Source organism: Perognathus longimembris, chromosome 18 (assembly GCF_023159225.1).
Source record: "Perognathus longimembris pacificus isolate PPM17 chromosome 18, ASM2315922v1, whole genome shotgun sequence".
Taxonomy (NCBI): domain Eukaryota; kingdom Metazoa; phylum Chordata; class Mammalia; order Rodentia; family Heteromyidae; genus Perognathus; species Perognathus longimembris.
The window spans coordinates 10,787,847-10,811,579 of NC_063178.1; the positions used below are offsets into that span (position 1 = coordinate 10,787,847).

Sequence of the window (23,733 nt, forward strand, 5' to 3'; positions counted from 1 at the left end):
GTGTGTGCGCGCGCGCATGCGCACTCTGAAGCCCCTCACCTCGCTCGCTTCCATCTCTTTTGCCGCTGCAGCTTCGGAGACTTAGGAACCGGAAGGGTCCTTGACCTAATATAGCCCGGCGGGCACTCCCGGAAGCGCAAATCTAGAGTTCCGGGATTGTGCTGGCACCCAGGCGGCGGCGGGAGGATGAAGAAGGAGCAGGTGCTGCACTGTCAGTTCTCCGCGTGGTACCCGCTCTTCCGCAGCCTTACCATCAAGAGGTAAAGCGCGGGGAGTTCGTCGGGGCGGCTGGCGGAAGGGAACAGCGGGGCCGGGGCGAATGCTGCTCCCCGCACCCCCATTGCAGGCCTTGAAGGACTGCCTGGGATCGTGGGTCCGAGGTGCCACAGTAATGAGGGAGGTCAGTGCTGGCTGTCGATGGGGGCGGGGGGGGGGGGAGGGAAGGCCATGCTTCGAGGAGCGAATTATAACCTGAAGGAAGGCCTAGGACTTCGCTTTCATTACTTTTGGGATTGCCAGAGGCGCAGGGCGATCGGAGAACTGGGGCCTCCTGGGCTTGGCCCCCCCATCACCCCCCTGGTGACAGCTGAATTCTGCCGAGCCTGGGCTCTAAGAGGAAGCAATTTATCTGAAAAAAAAAAAAAAAAGAGTAGAAGAGTGTTTGTTTCCTAGTTCTCTGGTCTAGAGCTAGGCGTCTGCCCTGGGTTTTCAGGATAGGTAGAGGATTAACTTTCATCCTTTGTCCCATTGCTCAAGGTAATTCGAGCTAGGCAGCCTGGAGACTCTCCAGCCTTAGAGAGGAATCGCATCGTCTGAAGCATGATGGAAGGGTAGACTTTCAGTCATTAACAGGATAGGTCAAAGGGGTAACCATGGTTAAGATTTTCTGGGTTGTCACTTACATGAACTTCAACCATCCCAGTCATTTTATTATGTCCTATTTTAGGATGCTGATTATTAGAGGGGTTGGAGGCATGGCACAGTTAGTAGAGCGCTAGCTAGCCAATGAGTCAAAGTGTCAGGTACCAAGTTTGAGTCCCCGTCTGGGACAAAAAACAAAAAAAAAAAGATTATTTCTTTCCACCCTGTTATTCAAAAATAGAATTTGCTTCTGGTTATTCACAGTGTTTAATGGCATTTAGAGTCGGAAAGAAAGATGATCTTTGTAGGATGAAGATGACTGAACTCATACAAATAAATAAATAAATGAATAAATAAATAAGAGCCCAGCAGCCGCTGCTATTATTTCTTATGACAAGTTATTTTCCTAGCCCATATTCCAAGTTTGCATAATTGAAGGTAGACTCTGGGTCTACTTTTGTTGCGGCAGTTTCTTTTGTGTTGGTGTGATAGAAAGTATGTTTTTGAACTTGCAACATTTTTGCACTGAAGATTGTTGTTCTTGTTGTTGTTATTTTGAGATGAGATCACCCTGTGTAGCCTAGACTGGCCTAGAACTCACAAGGTACCCCAGGCTGTCTTCAAACTCCAGATCTTACGGCCTCAGACTCCTAACTGCTGGGATTACAGTTCTGTACCACAAGGCCCATTGTATATGGGGAAAAAATCCTAAAACTGGTATTTGGTCTCTATGCAGCTATCTTTGGTAGCCTGGGTGCAGTTTTTCTTTGTCTTGAACAGTATAAGAATATAATGGTTAAGAGACTGAAGTTAAAGCCATCTGTCTGGCTCTGAATTCTCTTTCTGCTAAGGGGTTAGAAATGTTATGGAGGTTCGAGGGAGGGGATTCCCCATTCACGAGTACACCACTCAGAGACAGTCTCAAGCAAAAAGATAGATTTATTGGGGAAGCATAAAGCAAACTGACTGGCCAGGGATGCAGCACAGACTCGGGAGCTGAAACTACGCCAGTGACAAGCCGGCTGACCGGCCAAGGACACAGTGTAGACTCAGGAGCTGCCACCGTGACCCCAAGCAGTTCTCAAATTGGGGTTTATAAAGGTAAACGTGTAGCACAGAGGTAGGGGCTTGATGCAGGGGGTAGAGCATGCAATAAGTTTGCAGATGTAGGAGGTTGACGCAGGAGGTAGAGCAAGCAACAAACAAGTTAAGCAAGCCATTTACAGAAGCAGAATTTTGGGGTCACATTGACCTAATCTACTGCCCCCAACATCTCCTACCATGTTTCCCTCATCAAGATGGAATTAGCTCTGCTTCCTACAACACTCCCATCAGCATTTTCAGTAAATTACTTAATATCTCTAATCTCATTTGGAAAATTAAGGAAATAATAGGATTTGCTACAGACATTGCTTGAGACAAAACATTTATACCTTTTGTCTAGCACAGAGTAAACACACAGAAATATTACTAGTTACATTTTGTATTTATTAAAAGCCTCACTAAAACAAAATAACTTTAGTTCTCTTAAAATGTATAGCACATAGAAGAAGCTAAGATTGAAAAAGAAACTAACAGATGGGATTTCCTGGCATTACTTCAATGTTGCCTGAAACTGTACTGTTTTTCTGCTTTTAAACCATTTCTTCAGTCTATTTAGTTCTGTGATGATGATGTCACTGAACCTCACATAGGGTAGGACCCCCTCTACAACCCAGGACAGTCAGGTAGAGTTCTGTGGTGACTGCCAGAAACTTTAATACCGAGAGAGACCATGTTCTCATTATTGACTCAGCATTCGTATTTGGTATTTATGCAATACAATTCAGAGATGATTATATGAATTTATTTTTTGACAAGTTTTAGGACTTTGACTCAGATCCAGCCAATTTAATTAGATTTCCTTCTAAATCTATTTCCCCTAAAATGTAAAGATTATGTTGAATGATCTTTTAAAAGCCTCTTTATGTCTGAAATTCCATTTGAAGCAATTTATCTGTATACATACAATTATATTGGCTTGCTATAATGGCTACTTTGTCACTTAATTCTCTTACCTGCCACATGGGCTTCGTTGGGTTCTCCCCTACCTCCTGGCTTTCTTTGTCAGCCTCCTGAATTCTATGTAAAGTGTGGGTAGTGCTGGCTTGTTTATGCCCCCCCCCTTTTAAAGGCATATTTCATTTCTCTTTATTAGCACTTGCTATATCTGGGCATCACACAATACCTATCACATTGTACTGCTTTTCCCTTCCTTTTATACCTCTGCCCCCTCAGAGGCTTCAATGTCCTCTTTGGCTTTAATGCAGGTACAAGATGATGTCATTAAGATGCCTTAGAAACATGACTGTGCAACTGGATGATTCATGTGAATTTTGCAGAATCTACCATTGTATCACTTCTATGAGTTGTCCACCTGCCAAATGGAAGAATATGCAAAAATAAATCACAGGGAAGTCAAACAATAACCAAATGTTATGAGTCTAGTCAAGGGACAGTGAAACCTCAAGGAAGAGTCTAGATTGAAGTCAGAGTTGAAAGTTAGGGTAACCTAAAATCAAGGGACACGGACACTGGAGTCTGTGATCTGAGAACTTAAGATGCTGTTAGCATAATGAGAGAGAGGGTCCTATCAGCTCTCACTGTGCTGATGAAAATTCCCTGGAAACCTATAGACTCACATCTTGCTAACATTTCTCAGGGCCCCAACAAGGTGAAGTTCAAATCTCTTAAAATCACTTCTAATTTTTTGGGATAATACTGTTGGTTTAGTGGATATCTTAAACCAGAATGAAATATGGAGGCAATGAAATAATTTAGACAGAATTGTATTATGTTAAATTTAGTATCTGTAATGCTTCATATTTTGAGGATAATTAGCATATACAGAAGTGATCAGCTTTATGGTTCTAATTGAATCACATAATTGGTTTAGAATCATAACTTGTGTATATGTAAATTGTCAAGCTTTTAAGCCATAATATTGGAATTATTTCAAGAACTTTCATTTTTAAGAATCTTAGTTTCACTACACTTAGATTTTAAGAGTTAATTATTTGGAAAGGCTCATTTGTGATCAGACAATGGACATGCTTTAAAACAAAGTTGAATAGATTTATTTATTTATTATTATTATTTTTTTGGCCAGTCCTGGCCTTGGACTCAGGGCCTGAGCACTGTCCCTGGCTTCTTCCCGCTCAAGGCTAGCACTCTGCCACTTGAGCCACAGCGCCGCTTCTGGCCGTTTTCTGTATATGTGGTGCTGGGGAATCGAACCTAGGGCCTCGTGTATCCGAGGCAGGCACTCTTACCACTAGGCTATATCCCCAGCCCTACAAAAACCTTTTGCTATGTGACAAAAAAAAATGTGTTTAGTAGATAAGTGAGGTGCATTATAATTTGATGTTGTATTCTCCAAAAATAGACTATAATCTTTTCACTTCTTAGAAAGTAGCCACCTTAACATAAAATATGATCATAGCATTCATTTTAGATATCTGTGACTCTAACACTGAGCTACATCCCTTTAACTTCTTAAAGGGCAGAATCCTTGTACCTAACTCAGAATTCTCTAGAGCCACCTGATTTTCTATATAATTCCCACCTGATCCTTGGGATATATCTGGGGTCTTTGTTTCTTTCTTTGCCATGGAGATTAGTGTAGTAATTATGTCAACTACAATCTTTAGTCATATTCTACTTGTTCCTGATTATCTGCTACAAGATGCATTCCATTAATATTTTCCACTTTATATTAAAATAAAGGGAACAGCTAGTTCAAAAGTGAGTCTGGTATGGACCTTTTTTATCTGCTGGAGTTAGTCTTTTGAATGATACCTGGTTTTGGTGTGTGTTTTTCAGTGTCATTCTTCCACTTCCTCAGAATGTGAAGGATTATTTACTCGATGATGGAACTCTGGTGGTTTCAGGAAGGTAATGTATATCAGAGCAAAATTCTTTAAACTTTGTCACATCGAAAGGTAATGATGAAATCTGAACATTTGTTATACAAAATGAATACGTTAGTTTGGCTACTATTGTCTGACCTTGTCCCAGGCTCCTGTCAGTGCTCAATTTACAGTTTCAAAATTGAGTATTTCCCCCTCTAATAACAAATAGTTGTCAAGTTGAGTGATTTTCTTTCATTTCTGTGTTAGAGAAGGGCCTTTCTTACTCCCTCCCTCCCTCCCTCCCTTCTCTTATTTTTTATAGTGCTTAGGAGAGAGCCCAAGGGCCTTGCCCACGATAGATAGTGATCTACCACAACCCCCCTTCCCCTTTTTTCTTTAAGACTGGGCTTCTCTATGTAGCCCAGGAACTTGTTAATCTTGAACTTGTTACTCTCCTGCATCTGCCTGAGGTTATAGGCATAAACCACCATGCCTGGCTGGTGATACCATTTTCTTCTGAAGCTAACAGAGAGGTAGACAGGGCATTTTATATCCTCCTGACACTCTTTAGTTTTTAAAATAAAACTTCATTGTCTATTGCAAACATATCTTTACAAAAGGTCTCATTTTTATTCCTCAGCGTATTGTCCTCTACAGTTGATCTGTCATGGGCCCTTCCACATCTTCTATAGCTGATCAGGTGGTTCCTGTGTTTGTAGGGAAGACAGAAGGATCTTATTCTACTATCTTCTGGTAGCATACTGTCATTAATCATATATATTATATAATATATATGGAATTAATATATAACATATATTTAAATTCTTTCTCAAAAAGTGAATGCCTTATATAGCTCTCTGGTTCTAAGGCTGTTTTTCTGAATAAACATGGTATGTTTGAACTTATAACTACATAGCACCAGGTCTTTTTCTCCCTTAATTTTTGCTTTATGTTTTTTAGCGAAGATCCACCAACACCTTCTCAGCCAAACAGTGATGATGAGGCTGAAGAAATACAGGTTGGTAGAAAATAGTGTGTTCTGTAGACTATGGTAATGGAAGTGGTCTATGAACTGATTTGGGCATAGAGATCTTTTTGATAAAGTGAGGAAATGACACACAAGTCTTAATTTTTACGTGGCATAAATTGTATTCAGGGAATGATGCATCATTTTTAGGCAGAACACTGCCTTTGGAATCCAAGTTCAATATTGAAACTGAATGTTTTGTTTCTGTCCTTTTCTCTGTGCAGTGGTCTGATGATGAAAACACAGCCACACTTACGGTAAGAGCAAAACAGCACCAGCACCGTGCCAGCCTCACAGTTAGTCCCAAGGGGTAATGCCTGCTGAAATACCAACTTGTCTTTGGGCTATTATTTATTATTCTGAAAAACCAGGCCAAAATGCCTTGCCTTTTTGATTACAAGGGAAATACGTAAAGCATGTAGTTAATGCTTTGCCTTTTTGTTGTTGTTATGCTTTGGGTTTGGATGTATTGGCTTTTTTTTTTTTATCCATGAAAATAGAAAAATGAGGCCCTTTTTAAGAAGCAGTGAACGGGTTAAGCACCAGTGCCTCACATCTGTGATCCTAGAGACTTAGGAGGCTGAGATCTGAGAATCACAATTCAAAGCCAGCCCATGCAGAAAATTGATTAGGTTCTTGTCTCCAATTAACCACAGGGAAAAAGGAAAGAAAAAGAAGCCAGAAGTAGAGCTGTGGCTCAAGTGGTAGGTGACTAGCCTTGAGTGAAAAAGCTAAGGGACAGCGCCCAGGCCGAGTTCAAACTCTGGCATCAGCACAGAAGGAAGAGGGGAAGAGCAGATAGAGGGTAGAGAGTACTAGAGGGGTGAGGTTGATGGGGACACATTGTATACATGTGAGGAAATGATACATTGAAACCCTGCTGTTAAAGCTAAGGTATGCTAGTAATAAAAATATTTTTTATACAGCATATATGAAAATACTTAGTATAAAAATGACTTGGAAATGATTAAGCAAAGCAAAAAATGGTGTGTTTTTTTTTTTGTTTGTTTTGGTGCTGAGGATTAACCTGAGGACCACAAACATGCTAATTGAATAGGACGTCTGTTATCCGAGGTTATGACTCTCCCCTCTGATGTATTTCCTTTTTTTTTTTTTTTTTTTTTTTTGGCCAGTCCTGGGCCTTGAACTCAGGGCCTGAGCACTGTCCCTGGCTTCTTTTTGCTCAAGGCTAGCACTCTGCCACTTGAGCCACAGCGCCACTTCTGGCCGTTTTCTGTATATTTGGTACTGGGAAATCGAGCCCAGGGCCTCATGTATACAAGGCAAGCACTCTTGCCACTAGGCCATATCCCCAGCCCCTGATGTATTTCTTAATATAGATAAAGCTCCTCAGACTTTGATAAAGGCTTTATTAAAATAAAAAAACACCAGTACCACAAAACAAGCAAACGATCCAAAATGTAAAATTTGTCTGGAAATAGCAGTGTTTAAACACAAATTTATTGCACTGTTTATTTTTCCTTCTTATGAAACATTTTGAGGACCTGTCACAATTCTCTTCCCACAAATGCAAAGGCTGTGCCCCTGTAAGCATGAGACGTCATACCTAAGTCAAGCTGTTCAGGAGGCAGAGGTAGAAAGATCCGCAGGTAGTAGCTGTCCCATGCCAAAGCAGAAGAGTCTGTCTGAAAAATTAAAAGCTAAAGGACTGGGATGTGCTTCTAGACCCTGAGATAAATCCCCAGTGTAGGGAAGGTGGAAGAAAGTGTGGTGTTATTCCTAAGTCCCGTACTCCATGCACAGGGGTTACTCTAGCTGTCTCCTTTCACCCCGTAAACACTGGATTTACGTCAGTGTACAGAAAGAATCATTCATTGTGTCCTCGCACCCCGGCTGTGGGCTGACATTTGCCTGACGACATGTGTGGGGCTTCGATTGTTTCATAGATTGTCATTTTATTTCCCTTTCTGCTTCACATTTTATTACTCACTTTATTTGTGTGCAGACTTTGAATAGTACTTTGTGTTCTGAGATGTGGATTCGCTTCTCCATGTTTACTGTGATGGTGTTGACTCATTCCATGATTTCTTCTTTCTCTGCAGGCCCCCGAGTTTCCAGAATTCACCACAAAAGTCCAGGAAGCCATCAACTTGCTGGGAGGCAGTGTCTTTCCTAAGCTCAACTGGAGTGCCCCCAGGGTAGGGCCACCTGCCTGTGTCCTTTATGCTTTCTGTGTCTATGAAGCACTGTTTGTTCTGCCTTAGTCAGCCTCACCTCTTATGGTGCTGACTGTGATAGGATTCCGAAATTCATCCCACATGTTATTTATTAACTGCCTTCATTTTATGCATCTTTCTTGAAGCATTATGGCTGCTATTCTTTCTTTTTTGTATGTAGGTCCAATAACTTCACTGTTTGAAGTTGTGATGATTAAAAGTATCTCACCATTTCCTTCCCAGATTTGCTAAACATGGTCTTAACCCCTGAGACCACCCAAGTCCAAGAGTTTGGCTGCCACTCTCCCCAAATAGGAGGACAGAGAAAGAGGCTGTTTTAATTTCTGGAGAGTTGTGGTGGAGACTGCTCTACCGCCATCATCTTTTAGCTTTGGGAGTTTGATGTCTCATTCTCCTCATCTTCCACCATCAGTGGTCCTTGGAGTGGTAGCATTCCATGTCATTCATAACAGATGACGTGGACCGCACAGTAACTTAGACTTCATTGTTTAGGATGCCTACTGGATAGCCATGAATAGCTCCCTGAAGTGCAGAACCCTGAGTGACATCTTTCTACTGTTCAAGAGCTCTGATTTCATCACTCGAGACTTCACGCAACCGTATGTATGTCTTCTTCCTCGATGCCAGAAATTCCAGTGCTGGTGCACATTTTTCTCACGGTCAAACTCTATTATTTCTGGTAGTATTATAAACAAGAGTCCCATACTGTAAAACTATTTCTTGTTTCCCAAACAACCTACTAAAGCTTACAGTAAAATCTATACAATGGCTATCTCCCATATGTCAAGAACTTTTAAAATATATGTACACATTAAATATTTTACATTGTTTTTCTTATTATAAAACGAACACATGTTTATCATAGAGAAATCGAATGGGGAACTACTGCGAAACAAGAATGGAAAGGCAGCCGGGTGTTTGTGGCTCACCCCTATAATCCTGACTACTCAGGAGAGTGAGATCTGAGGATCATGGTTCAAAGCCAGCCCACTCAAGAAGGTCAGGGTGACTATCTCCTGTTAACCACTAAAAAAGCTGAAAGTGGGAGCTGTGGCTCAACTGGTAGAGCACTAATCTTGAGCACAAACACTCAAGGACAGAGCCCAGGGCCAGAGTTTAAGCCCCAAGATCCACAAAGAAGAAAGAAAAAAGGTGTGGTGGCTCATGCCTGTAATCCTAGCTACTCAGAGGTTGAGATCTGAAGATTGTGGTTCAAAGCCAGCCCAGGAAGTAAAGCCTCTGGGACTCTTATCTATAATCAACTACCAAAAAGACCAGAAGTGGAGTTGTAGCTCAAGAGGTATAGTTCTAGCCTTGAGCACAAAAGCTTCAGAGAGAGTACTCAAGCCTGGAGTTCAAGCCCCCGGACTGGCACCAGAAAGAAAGAAAAAATAAAGAAGAATAGAAAGGCACCCATGAGTTCAAATAGCTATACATACTGAAAGACCTCTGTCAGTGCCAAGGTATAATATAAACATACTTGCCTTCATCTACGTGCAGACCTTCTGTAAAATGAGATCCGATTAGTATATAGAGACACCTTCGTGCATCTTTGAATTCCTGAACAGCAAGAAGAGTTAGAACACCAAAACCTTGGTGCTCAAGCTTTCTCTGTTTCAAAACCTCTTTTTTTTTCCCCTTACATGAGTTGAACTTTCTTTTTTTCTTTACAATTAGGATTTCTCTTGTGTGAGGCCCAATGTGGTAGCCTTCCAAAATTGTTTTGTTTATTTGTGTTTGTGGAAGAGATGAGTCTCAGTAAGTCACTCAAGCTCCTGGGCCCAGGCAGTCTTCCTGGGCCCACCTCCTGAATATTAGTGGTGTGCCAAGTTGTGAAACCACCACCAAGAAGACCACCGAGACTCAGACATTCCGAAATGCAAAAGCAAGGCAAGGCTTTATTTAAGCGAGCTGCAACTCAGGCCTCGTCCTACCCACCGACACAGCGGAGGTCAGGAGGGAGCCCCGAGCTGTGATTACACAGGGCTTATAAAGACAAAGAACAAAGTTACAACAATCAGGTGTTCAAGCAAGCAAGATTAGGATACAGGTACAAATCTGATTGGCTCAGGGTTCGATGCTAGGGGTGGTTAGAGTTAAGCATTCCCAGCGGTTAGAGTTCTAGATGGACTGGGCCCTAATGGGCTTGTCCTGGGTCTGCTCACAGGGCCTGCTTATCTCAAGTTCACGTGGTAAAGTGGGGTTCACGTGGTAAAGTGGGGCCTGACTTCAAAGTCTGGCACTTTATTAGGGAGTTTGGTTTAAAATGACTTTCAGTTGATACCCTCTTGAAGATTTCAGTTGAAGAAATCTTCTAAATTAGTGTGGACTCAGGATAAAATTTTAGAAGTGAGATTTAAAAAAAAATAGTTTACCTCAAAATGTAAATGCAATGAAAGTAAAAGAAATCTAAATGATTGCTTGCTGTAACTCAGCTGAGCCACTAAAATGTTGAACTTTGCATTTGGACTTTGCACGATGGCTCAGCACTGTCCTCTCCCCTTCGGGAAGGGGATTGTGCATCTGGATAATCATCTTAGGAAAAGCCTTGTGTAATAATCTCCTAGACTGCATATGTTCTGCCTTCTAAAACCTGTCAGCATTAAAGATTACCTGAAAGTATGGCAAACTGCAAGTGTACTAAAATATTTTCTCATTTTTAAGTGGCAAGGTGAGGAGTACCCAAGGACTGAGATCGATATTTATAAAAATGCATTTAGTCTTGCTTAAAAAAATATGTTAATAAGAAACTATCCTAATTATCAAGTTTGCAATAGAGTACTCATCTGGTTAAAAATCACATTTTTGAAATTGAAAATGGTAGTAGTTCTATTACTAAATTGACCATCAAGATAATGTCGGATTATTTTGTTTGTTCTAATTTGCTTGTCATTCTTTCTGTCTCCCTTCTGCACTTTTGACATATTTAAATTGAGAAAATACAGGCAGTTCAGTTTTATCATTGTATTGAACTATCGGTTGATTAGAAGCTAAAACCTTAAGTTTTAAAGTAAATTTGAGTCAGGTGGCTCACACCTGTAATCCTAGTTACTCAGGAGACTGAGACCTGACGAATGCAGTTCAAAGCTAGACCAAGTAGGAAAGTCCGTAAGACTCTTATTTCAAGTTAACCACCAGAAAACCAGAAGTGGTGCCGTGGTTCAAAGTGGAAAATGCTAGCCTTGAGCTGAAGAGCTCAGGGACAGTGTGCAGGCCCCAAGTTCAAGCCTCACAACTGACAAAAAAAAAAAAAATGAATTGCCATGTTCCTTGGAATGTAGGTCAGGAGTAGAGAGAGTTCTTGCTTTGTTTGTATAAAGCCCTGGATTCGATCCTACCTCCTACCCTACAAAAGATGTGTTGTGTCATAAACAGTTTTTTTCTGTTAGGAATAATTCTGTTACCACACAATATTTTGGACCTTTTATGGGGGGGAGGTGTGGGGATGAGTTTGGTCACTGGGCTTAAACTCAGGGCCAGAGTGCTGTCCCTGAGCTTTAATGGTCAAGGCTAGTGCTCTACCACTTTTGGTTTTCTGGTGGTTAATTGGAGATAAGAATATCATGGACTTTCCTGCACAGACCTCAGCCTCCTGAGTAGCTAGCATTATAGGCACAAGTTACTGGTGTCTGACATGGATTTTTAATTTTTTTCTTCAGCACAGCTTTCCTCTAGAAATCTTCAAGGGGCTGAAGAAAAATGTTTCAAGGATAAATACTTTTTTAAAAAAGCATTCAGGGGCTGGGGATATAGCCTAATGGCAAGAGTGCCTGCCTCGTGTACACGAGGCCCTAGGTTCGATTCCCCAGCACCACATATACAGAAAACGGCCAGAAGCGGCGCTGTGGCTCAAGTGGCAGAGTGCTAGCCTTGAGCTGGAAGAAGCCAGGGACAGTGCTCAGGCCCGGAGTCCAAGGCCCAGGACTGGCAAAAAAAAAAAAAAAAAAAAAAAAATAAAAAATAAAAAAAAAATAAAAAAGCATTCAAAGTCATTAGCATTTTTTACTAATTTAAAAATTTAGGCTGTTAAACTAGGGGGCCAGGTTGGGGTGGGGGGGTGTCTAGGGAATCTTTTGAAATAAAGCTTGATTACGCTGAACTATGAAAAGAAGGGATTGGGACGTTGGGACATACTTATTTCTTCCATCTGCCTTTCTCAACCACAAGTTCACCAGGTATGGTGCAGAATGGCCCTCTCTTAGCACTTGCCAGCGAACTGAATCCTGGGGTGATGTCATGCGCTTTGGGTGAACCTAGCTGGCTTCCTGCATCCCTGATCCTCTTCCCCAAGTGTGGAGAGACCCCAGCAGAGGCCCAGAGCTGCCCGTGCCCCTCCTGCACTCTCCCAGCTTTAGAGCTAGTGCTTCCAGAATAGTCTCCCCTTCCAAAATACATCTGTCTGGGAACTCTGACCTGGACTCTGCCTGCTCTGTTTTGAAACACCAATCTAGGTCGTACTGGCCCTTCCCTTGTTTTGAAGCATGTATTCTAGAGGCAGCGGCATACTCTGAGAGTCTGTGTGAGTGCAAAGGCAGAAGGAGAACAAAAGGCCGACACGCTGTCTGCAAGTTTGGTTGCAGAAGGAACTTTAGACTCACTCAGTGTTATCTAGCATTTACTGTTGAGGCAGCTAAGATCCTCTGGAAAAGTTAGTTCACTTTCCCAAGAGCCTGTTGTTCAATATGTTCTTGGGGATGGATCCCCTAACATGAAATACATTCGTGTTTCATAGTAACAGGATATGGACATAAACAGAAGGTACTTTGGTTTAATAGTTTTATTCTACCTCTATTTTGACTGTGACCTGTCACATGAAGGATATGAACTTTCCATTTGTGTTGTGTTGGTTTTCAAACTTTTCAGATTATATAAGCATTCGTTATGTTGTATTGAGGGGTAAATGAGACAATATCTTAGCTTAGCAAGTGTTCATTGAACTTGAATTAGTCTCCTGTTTCTAAGAGCTTTTAATAAAACTTGACTCTTGGGTTAACTGTAAGCAATATAAATGCCTAAACAGCCAACTGAAAGAAAAATCTGAATTTCCTTTTTTTTCTTTCCAAAGGTTTATTCACTGTACGGATGATTCTCCAGATCCGTGTATGGAGTATGAGGTAAGCAACCTTTTTCTCTTACCTGACATTGACCATCCTGGATGAAGAAAAAATTCACTACTTTTTTTTCTCCTTCAGTGCTAGAGCTTGAAACCAGGACTTTGTGCATGCTAGGCAGGTGTTCTATGGCTGTGCTACCATTCTAGCCCATGATGCTTTGAGATAAGGATGTCTGCATTGTGTAGCTGATCTCAAACTCATGGTCCTCCTGCTTCAGTGCTGGAATTATAGGTGTACACCGCCACACCCAGCTAAAAATTGCTATGGACTCCTAAGAAAAAGAAGTGTCTTTTGTGTGTGTGTGTGTTAGTTTGTCTGAGAACCTCTGAATTTTTGAATTTAAGAAATTTATTATAGGCAGGAAGAAGAGGAAATGTGAAAGAGTGTAGAGATAGAATGAATGATTATATGTGGAAGTTTCAGGATACAGCCCCTTACTGTATGCAGCTTAATATGTACTAAGTGCAAGGTACTGGTTTGATCCCCAGCACAACCAAAACAACAATAACAAAGTTACTCTTGAGTTGGAGGCCAGTCTGAACTACATAGTGAGTTATGGGTTACATGGAAAGATCTTGTCTCAAAACACAATACAGTAAAACAAAGGGGAAAAGAGAGTGTGATAGAGGGTGAGATTGATTGGAATGTATTATAAGTGTGTGGAAATGTAACAGTCAGATACCTCTATAGAACTAAAGTAAGCTAATGAAAAATAAAATAAGACAAGCAGACAAAAAGCTAGTACTTGGGTGTGGGTGCATGTGTGTAAACAGCCATAGTTATTTTGATTTACTGATAAGTAAGCAGTTGCAGCACACTGACAGTAAGGCTCCACTCCAGGGCCCGCCCGCCTCCTCTGTCCCTCCTCGGGCCACCAACACCCCGCTTCCTGTCTGCCTTCCCAGGAGTGAACCTGGAAATTCACAGCATAGGCATGCAGTTTGAAAAATACACACAGACAGCGGTAGGATTCTGCTTGCAACCTTGTCCACTCATTTACCTGAAGAATATCACTTTCCAGCTCGTAAAGTCAGATTTTAAATCCTGTGTACTACCATGGTGATGATATGGGAGAGCAAAGAGCAAATAAAATCACAAGTCACGGGTGATTGGGTCTGTTTTTTGTTGTTATGTTTTGTTTTTTATTCTTTTTGTACCAATACTGGGGCTTGAACTCAGTGTCTGGTTCTATCCCTGAGTCTGTTTTTGATCTATCACTTGAGCCAAGCTCTACTTCTGGCATTTTGGTGGTTAATTGGAGGTAAGAGTCTCATGGATTTCCCTGCCCAGACTGGCTTTGAACTGTGATCTTCAGATCTTAGCCTCTTGTGCAGCTAGCTGGTGATTAGATCTTGACATCTCAACAGAGGTGGTGCAGTTAGAAACTATTCTTCCTTCTCCTTTTGTGTCATCAGTACAAAGTAGGAAGGCAGAGTTGTTGCTTCTGGGATAGGTCAATAAAACAACCAATACAATGCATTATATACATATGAACAATGTTATAAAAGACTGTAGCTGCAGCTCATACCTACAATCCTAGCTACTCCAGAGGCTGAGATCTGAGACTCTCAGATCAAAGCCAGCACCAACAGGAAAGTCTATGAGACTCTTATCTCCAAGTAAGTACCAAAAAAGCCAGAAGTGGAGTTATAGCTCAAGTTGTAGAGCTAGCCTTGAACACAAAAAGGGACAGTGCCCAGGCCCTGAGTCAAGCCCGAGGACTAGCACAAAACAAAACAAACAAACAAGACTGTGTAGTGATCTGGGGATAGACTTACACTATGAAATTAGATGAAGAAAAAATAAACAAACAAAACCTCACAAATAGCATGTAAAGATCTAGTTGACATTTTATTTTATTTTTGGTGGTGGTTCTGGAGACAGAACCCAGTGCTGGGTATATGTGAGACACTGCCACCAAACTACAGATCTATACTCCAGCATCAGCTTATGATCAATAAGAACTCTTTCCTAGTTCACTGTGAACACCTTCATTTAATTACTGGGTTCATAAAAAGTAGTATATGAAAAGATTGACCCAAGAGCTCACAATAATGAAAACTAAAACCAGTGCATTTTAACTTCTAAGACATACTGTGTTTCTTTTAAAGAAGAAAACATTTTTATTACCAAAAATAATTTAAAATACTAGAAAAGTTGAGGACCCTACCAACTTCAGTATATCTTCAGTTTACCACTTTCATTAAAAAAATTTAAATTCTCATAAAGGTGATATACAGAGGGATTACAATCGTGTAAGTCAGATAAAGAGAACATCTCTTTAAACTGGGCTTAATGTACTTAAGAGAATGTCTCCTTTTTCTCTCACTCCCAGTTTTTCCTCCCATCCCCACCCACAGTTATATATAGTTCATTTTTAACAGTGTGTAGTGAGTACCACTACTGCATTTGTTTAGCCTTTGTCCCTCCATTTCTGTGTACATTTTGATTTTTAACTTCCCTTTCTTGAAGTGTGTGTGCATACAAGCACCCTCTGTCTTCATGAATTCCATAAGTACTGCACCCCCCCCCCCCCCCCCCGCCAAGTTGTTGAGACAGAGTCAATCCTCTGGTTTCGACTTCTCCCATGCTGAGATTACAGGCATAGGCCACCACATCTAGCTCTTCATAAATATTTTGCATGCCTTTTTTTTTTTTAAACTGGTACTGGGACTTGAAGTCAGGGGTTTGCACTCTTGCTTGTTTTTTTTTTTAAATTTTATTTTTCTGCTCAAGACTGGCACTCTACCACTTAAGTTCCACTTCCCTTTCTGGCTTTTTGCTGGTTAATTGGAAATAAAAGTCTCTAATTCATCTTCCTAGGCTGGCTTCAAACCTTGATCTTCAGATTCTTGACTCCTTAATAGCTGGGATTACAGGCGTGAGCTACCAGCAGCCAGTGGTTAAAACCAATGGAATGGCAGTCATTAGGATACAGTCTTGGAATGAACTTGCCTATTAGACTTTCTTGCATGTTTGTATTACAGTTTTTTTTGTTGTTGTTTTTTTTGTCTACAGCTTGTTCTCCGGAAATGGTGTGAATTGATTCCTGGGGCTGAGTTCCGATGTTTTGTCAAGGAAAACAAGCTTATTGGTGAGTACCCTTGGAAGTCATCTTTTGCTTTTTTTGGCAGGGGAAAAGGGAGGGGTGCTAGGGATTGAACCCACAGCTTCATGTACAGTGTACAAGCACTCTACCACTGAGCTGTAGCCCCAGCTGGAAAGAAAAAAAAATAACCATATAACCATGCTGTTGTGGATGTCTTTTTGTTGTTATGTATAACTGGTTTGTATATGTATATATGTATGTGTTCGTGCTGGGACTTGAACTCAAGGCCTTGTCCTCTTGCTTAGTTTTCTTGCTCATGGCGAGCATTCTAGCACTTGAGCTACACGTCTAGTCTAATCAGCACTAGCTGGTTAATTGGAATCTAGCAGACTTTTTTTTTTTTTTTTGGCCTGGACTGGCTTTGAACCTTGGTCCTCTGGCTCTCAGCCTCCTGGATTATAGGTGTGAGCCACTGGACCAGTTAGGATTTCATTCTTCATGCTGAATTGTATTCCATTCTGTGTTTATCCCAATTTTACCTTTCTACATATGTATTAAAACCCCACATTATGCTGTGTGTGTGATACAATGAATCATGTCTCTCTGGGTTCTAAAGAAGAAGAGGTGGGGCTATTCCCAGTACAGCATCACTTTCATCACTGTTGGAAGTACCATAAAAGACCAAGTTTTTAAATCCCCCCCATTATTATTGTACTATTTACTATCTGGCAGAAGAAAGTATGTGGAAAAAAAAAAGAAGATTAATAGGCACCCATTTTCTTTCCTATCAGATTACTGTTCTGTTTGCTATGACCTATGCAAGTTAAGCATTGAAGACACATTGTTCTTTCCAAGTTTCTGTCCCTGTGATTAAGGAGGGAGTCCAGGCAGCGGTCCCTCCAGTGGGCTGGAATGCTAGCGTCCCTTTGAGTAGGAAAGTTTGCTTTCCCATGACTTGACAGAGCAGGCCTGTGGAGGCAGAGTAGCATGTGCAGACAAGGGAAAGCCTGCCTCTGAGATCCATCACGAATATGGCACATACTTGGTGAAGAAAAGTGTGAATTTCTTTTTAAGTGGAAGTGAGTATCATTTTGTAGAGTTTCTTGGAAAAATCCAAGTACCATAGTTGACTCTGTGTGGAAGTTTAAAATTTTGACTTTATTCATTTATTTGGCTGGTCCTGGGGCTTGAACTTGGTGCCTGGGCACTGTCCCTGATCTTTAGTGCTCAAGGCTAGTGCCCTACCACTTGAGCCACAGCTCCACTTCCACCTTTTTTTTTTTTTTTTTTAATAGTTTTTGGAGATGAGTCTTAGAACTTTCCTGCCTGGGCTGGCTTTGAACAACAACACTTAGATTGCCTTTTTATTTTTTATTTTTTTGCCTTTTTACTTTTTATATTATTGCCTTGGTTGACTGAATTCTTCCCATTATGCCAAAGAAAAACATTTCTAAAAGTCAGAACACAGACAGCATAGAACATCAGACTCAGCGTTCATCTTTCCAAGTAAGCTCTGCACTCAGTGCATGTTAAGAAATACTCATTTGATTGTATTCTGATCTTTCAGTTTTCTTTTTCTTTTTTTTTTTGGCCAGTCCTGGGGCTTGGACTCAGGGCCTGAGCACTGTCCCTGGCTTCTTTTTGCTCAAGGCTAGCACTCTGCCACTTGAGCCACAGCGCCACTTCTGGCCATTTTCTGTATATGTGGTGTTGGGGAATTGAACCCAGGGCTCATGTATATGAGGCAAGCACTCTTGCCACTAGGCCATATCCCCAGCCCTTTCAGTTTTCTTGAAAATATGTTTAGCTAGATGCCACTGACTCGTGCCTGTCATTCTAGCTACTCAGGAGCTAAGATCAGCTGAGATCTGGATGACTGTACTTTGAAACCAGTCCAGGCAGAAAAGTCCCAAGAAACTTTTCTCCATTTAACCAGCAAAAAGCTAAGCTGGAGGCATGGCTCAAGTGATAGAGTACCAGCTGTGGACAAGAAAAAGTCAAGTGAGCGAGAAGCCTTGGCCTTGGGTTCAAATCTTGGCATGGCAGGGAGGGAGGGAGTTTAAATCACACATTTTCTTTTTTGTTTTTTTAGAGACTATAGTATAATAACAAAATTCAAACTATTTTCTTGCCAGGTATTTCCCAGAGGGATTATACACAATACTATGATCATATTTCTAAGCAAAAGGAGGAAATTTGTAGGTGCATACAAGACTTTTTCAAGAAACACATACAGTATAAATTCTTAGATGAAGACTGTGAGTATTTTATTTTATTGTTTTACTGGCGTAGATGTGGCTAGCCCTTATTTTAGGTGCATTTGAAGGCTCTGAGGGAGCTCAGTGGTAGAGCGCTCGCCTAGCATGCCTGAGGCCCCGGGGTCTGTCCTCACCACCCCAAAAAGAAAAAAAACTGCATTTGAAGTTGTGTGCTACAGCATTGTATTGTCTTGAGAGCGGGTATTTCTGAACTTGGTTCTGAACTTGGTGTGTGTTTGTCTCACCCTGTTTAATTAGAATTCCTCTTTATTCCTGACAGTTCTCTCCTGGCCTGCAGATGTGCATTTTACTCGCTTCCATATTTGAAAGCTCAAAGACAGCACCAGTTACAAAGTACACCTTTGTGGGTTGATTTTAGGAGTTGAACGTATATTGTGTTTAAAAGGATTTTTATATATCTTAAAATCGTATCTGTTAGGCCAGGAATATGGCTTAGAGGCAGAGTGCTTGCCTAGCATGCACAAAGCCCTGGGTTCGATTCCTCGGCACTACCTAAACAGAAAAGGCCAGATGTGGTACTGTGGCTCAAGTGGCAGGGTGCTAGCCTCAAGCAAAAGGAAGCCAAGGACAATGCTCAGGCCCTGAGTCCAAGCCCCAGGAGTGGCAAAACAAACAAAATTGCATCTGTGATTTATGTTTTTCTCTACTCATGGCAGATTTAAGGAGTTCTGCCTTCAGCCCAGTGTAGGTTTTATGCTTTCTTATGATGTGTTTTGTTCCTTTCACTCACAGAATCAACTATGTATGTTCATTTTCAAAGTTTTTCCCTTTTTCCCATGTGACCATTTCACGGGTGAGCTGGTTGATGGCGTGTTAGTGTTGGGTTTGAAGTTTTAAGTACAGGGGATTTTTGTGATTGGAGGTAGAGAAAGGGAAACAAAGTTAGGTCCATAAACCAATGTGTTTGGGAAGGGCATTTTTTTATGTTTGAGATGCTGAGATTTAGAAGCAGTAGTAACTCAAGGCCAATTATATTCTGCTTAGTACTAAAGCTCACTAGAATTTCACGAGAGGCTTAGATCATGAAATATTAGCTTCGTACTAACTGAGTCTTTTCTTCTTTACAGTTGTATTTGACATATACAGAGACAGTAGGGTAAGTAAAAGCTCTGGTGATACGCTCCACACACTGGGCACTTCCCTTGTCCAAGCTAGCTTCCAAACCAGCGCCACGCTGTGGAAGTTACAGTAGTCCAGAAGCAACTCTGGACGCATACCTGGCCCGAGGAGACTTCAATAATGGTGTGCAGAGGTTTCGGGTTTACTCACGGAGAGGTAGCCTGTGGTCACCCTGTTTCCCACTCCACACCCTTGCCAAGGTCTGGCCCTCCATAACATAGTTCCATGAACACAGCTGACTTGTCAGTGGACATCTTAGGAATTGATTTTAGGCAACTAGACAACTTTTAGCATGATTTGATTCACTTTTATCTTTAAATATGAATGTTAGTTTACATTTATTCCTCTTATAATTCCTTTCCCTTAGTAGATTTAACACTCTTAACTAAAAAATTTGTTTCCTTAACTGATGCATAAGTAAACATTCCTATAGGTGTATCATGGGATGCTTAATTTAGATCCACATTTGCTATTATTTAACTCATCTCTAACATTTATAATGTCTTTATGATAAAAATATTCAGAATCCTTTCTTGCAGTTATTTTAAACGTGTCATCATTAGCATGACAGCCACTGTGCTGTGTAGAACTTTGTATGCCTGTCTATTAACTTAGTACCCACCTTTCCCTGTTTTCCCGTTTCTTTTCCCATCTTCTGGTCCTCCTCCCTCCCCTCCCCACATCTAGGAGATCAGCTTGTTTAGATTTCACATAGCAGGGCGACCGTGCTATCCTTGTCTTCTATGCCTGGCTTATTTCATTTAACATTAAGACCTCTCGCTCTCTCCATCTTGACACAAATGACAGGATGGCATCCTTTCTTATCACTGGGTAGAATTCCACTGTGGAAATGCATCTCATTTTCTTTATTCCTCGGCAAATCACACGAAGGTTGTTTCTTAGAATGGTGCAGGGGTGAACACGGGAGGACAGCTGTCTCCCAGCATCCTGTGCGTGTGCACGCAGGACTGGGGCGCTGGGTCGCATGGTGGCTGTTTTTAGTTTTCTGGGGAACCGTCATATTGGTTTCCACGTACCTGTACTGATGTCCATTCCCACCAACAGTCCAGAAAGATTTTTGTTTGGTTTTTCTTCGTGTCCTCTCCAACACTTCTCTGTCTTTTTGTTGGTAGCCATTTTGACACGAATAAAATAATAGCTTTTAATATGTTTTCAATTTTCAGTAAATCATGGTCGGTGTTTTATGATCAGCACAAATCGCAAAAGCGATGATTAATGTCAGTGAACGTTTTTTCGTCTATGTGATGGCCAGTGTGTACGATGTCATCTGGGTTTTGTTGTATTTGGGGGGCGGTTGGTTTGGTTTGGTTTGAGGAAGGGCTTTGCTGGGTCACCCACCCCAGGCGGGCCGGCTGCCCGTCTTCAAGCGCTGGAGGGGAAGGCACGCAGGACGGCGCCCGGCTGTGTGTCGAAAATCCTGAATTAGTAAAAAAACAAAACAAAAAAACCCCCAAAATTGTATGGCAGCGATTTCACTGCCCAACCAGCTCCTGTTGTGGGAGAACTTGCAGGCTTGGCTTTCGGCCTGTGATCCCTGCTCTGTGATCCGTGCTCTGTTCCGAAGCCAGCAGGGGTGCTCAGAGGTGTGCCCCGCCGTGCTCCCCGCGCAGCCGCAGTGCTTCTCCCTCCCCTCGGCCCCACAGCACCGATGCCCAGCCCCTGGCAGAGGCTCACGTCCCGGCTCCACTGTTCCCTGCTCAGCAGCACTGCTGCCCCGTCACCTCGTCTGTCTCCCGGCGTCCAGCGTGGCGGTGGCTTCTGGGAGTTAGAAAGAAAGGCTAGAAAGTAACTCCAAGCAGAGAGGGGGGGTGTTACTTGGCAGTCTCAACACTGGTAACACATTGTAGAAAAGGGTGGGAGGTGGCTATGGGGGGATGGAGAGAAATTGGATCTGACAGGCAGGTGTCCAGGCCTCCTGCCCTGGTCTGATTCCACCTGATAGACACGGGCCAACTCAGATCAAGTCTGGTCGCTGGATGCCACTGTTCTAACCGGAAGCCAGGAATAGGATAATCTTTGCTCTAGGGGCATTGATCTTCACAGAGAGACCTCAGACATCTGTCCGCTGACACGCAGAGTTGAGGCTGTTCGTGAGTCTGTAATCAGCCCATTCCTCCGAAGGGCTTTATCCTCATTTAATTCACTAACTCATTTAATCCATGTAATCCTGTGAGAGCTATATTATCTGCCCACATTGTACATGAACTCGGGCACTTATGGGCAGTTAACAAATGTTGGAATCGCAAAGGTGTCTCAGTATGTCCCTGGCAAAATTCCTGGGCTGCCAGGTCGACATGGGTATCTGTTTTGGTAAAAGACTTAATGAGTGTCAGAGTGAAGTTAGACATGTATGTAAGTAATTACTGCTGTGATTTGCCAAACTAGTTACATTTTTCAAAGCAAGGAACATGCTAGTATCAGCATCCTGACAGCTTCTATGAAGGGACGGAAACCATATTGTCCAATTCATTTCATTTACTAACGGCACTTGTGTCAGAGTTTGGTAGACACGTTCTTGAATATATTATTTTGTAGCTGTTGCAGAAAGCAGACTCTTGTGTAACTTGGTTGCACATGTCACCGAGCTGTTTGGGTTTGGCCACCCCTGTCACGACTTGTCCACGTGACTGTGCACTTTGACTCAGTGTGGAAAGACTCACCTTCCCTTCCCCTGCACCTGCGCGGTCCATTCCTTCACAAAGCCAGGGGTTGCACTGCCCTGCGTGCTTTAGCCAGCTCCTGGAGTGATAGCGCACACGATTTACAAGGATTGTCTTGGATTCCTGTGTGTGTGTGTGTGTGTGTGTGTGTGTGTGTGTGTGTGTGTGCGCGCGCGCATCTGCGTGCACGCATGCATTTGTGCTTGTGCGTGTGTGTATACATGTGCCTATGCCAGTCTGGGCGCTCTTCCTGAGTTTTTGTGCTCAGGGTTAGTGCTCTACCACTTTGCGCCACAGCTCCATTTCTGGCTTTTGTTTTTGGAAGTCTTACAGACGGCCCTGCTACAGGCATGCGCCTCCAGCATCTGCCTTTGTCTTGGATTCTTAAAAGCTGATTCTTTTCACCTCACTGCTGAGCTATGTAGCATTGCTTACTTTATCCTTTTTCTTTTTCCCTGTCTACTCCAGGGGAAGGTGTGGTTAATTGATTTCAATCCATTTGGGGAAGTCACGGACTCCTTGCTGTTTACTTGGGAGGAGCTGGTATCTGGGAGGAACTTGAAAGGAGACTTTAGTGAAGGGGATGCTCTGGAGCAGGTGAGACATTTCTTTAAAAAGATATAAAGAAGCCCTCTTAATCCATGCAGTGGTTTGTTCTTCAGATGTATAGAGAGGCAATGACGGAGGCGGGGGTGGGGGTGGGGGTGTGAAGAGTGAACCCAACCATACTGGTACTTAACTGTTCTTTTTTTTTTTTTTTTTTTTGGCCAGTCCTGGGCCTTGGACTCAGGGCCTGAGCACTGTCCCTGGCTTCTTCCCGCTCAAGGCTAGCACTCTGCCACTTGAGCCACAGCGCCGCTTCTGGCCATTTTCTGTATATGTGGTGCTGGGGAATCGAACCTAGGGCCTCGTGTATCCGAGGCAGGCACTCTTGCCACTAGGCTATATCCCCAGCCCTACTTAACTGTTCTTGAGGTGACATTGTGACTTGATTATTTCATTTTAAGAAATACTGGGGCTGGGAATATGGCCTAGTGGCAAGAGTGCTTGCCTCGTATACATGAAGCCCTGGGTTTGATTCCTTAGTACCACCTGTATAGAAAAAGCCAGAAGTGGTGCTGTGGCTCAAGTGGTAGAGTACTAGCCTTGAGCAAAAAGAAGCCAGGGGCAGTGCTCAGGCCGAGTCCAAGCCCCAGGACTGGCAAAAAGAAAAAAAGAAAGAAAAGAAATACTGATAATCCAGTGCATTTTTTTCTGTTCTTCTGTTGTACCCAACCTGAGCTCAGTTCATTGTCTCTGTCTGTCAGTGGCTCTGTGTCTATGAGACCATACCTTTCCCATTGTGACATTCTGTATCCCAGAGGGTCCCTGCTCAGCTTCCTCTTTAAAAAAATTTTTTTTATTGTTATTATGAACGTGATATCCAGAGGGGCTACAGTCAGGCAATGAGTACATTTCTTTTTGGATAATGTCCCCCAGCCCCTCGCCGTCTTCTAGTTTCTCCCTCCATTTTCT

At 42.3% G+C, this 23,733-nt stretch overlaps 1 protein-coding gene and 1 long non-coding RNA gene across 2 annotated transcripts in view; one reads left to right on the forward strand and one right to left on the reverse strand.

Annotated features, from left to right (window-relative positions):
- The first annotated feature begins 139 nt into the window (after positions 1–139).
- Positions 140–23,733, forward strand: part of Cdc123 (cell division cycle 123) — a 24,763-nt gene continuing 1,169 nt past the window's right edge. Inside the window, exons 1-11 of the mRNA XM_048367528.1 lie at positions 140–260; positions 4,723–4,794; positions 5,712–5,769; positions 6,003–6,035; positions 7,842–7,937; positions 8,469–8,575; positions 13,042–13,090; positions 16,109–16,184; positions 18,275–18,397; positions 19,486–19,514; positions 22,687–22,815. Of these exons, the coding sequence (XP_048223485.1) occupies positions 187–260; positions 4,723–4,794; positions 5,712–5,769; positions 6,003–6,035; positions 7,842–7,937; positions 8,469–8,575; positions 13,042–13,090; positions 16,109–16,184; positions 18,275–18,397; positions 19,486–19,514; positions 22,687–22,815 (846 nt within the window). The 5' untranslated portion in view covers positions 140–186. The remainder of the gene's footprint in view (positions 261–4,722; positions 4,795–5,711; positions 5,770–6,002; positions 6,036–7,841; positions 7,938–8,468; positions 8,576–13,041; positions 13,091–16,108; positions 16,185–18,274; positions 18,398–19,485; positions 19,515–22,686; positions 22,816–23,733) is intronic.
- Positions 20,040–23,733, reverse strand: part of LOC125366807 — a 9,377-nt gene continuing 5,683 nt past the window's right edge. Inside the window, exons 2-3 of the long non-coding RNA XR_007213977.1 lie at positions 22,215–22,223; positions 20,040–20,165 (exon numbers count right to left, since the gene is read on the reverse strand). This is a non-coding gene — a long non-coding RNA (uncharacterized LOC125366807). The remainder of the gene's footprint in view (positions 20,166–22,214; positions 22,224–23,733) is intronic.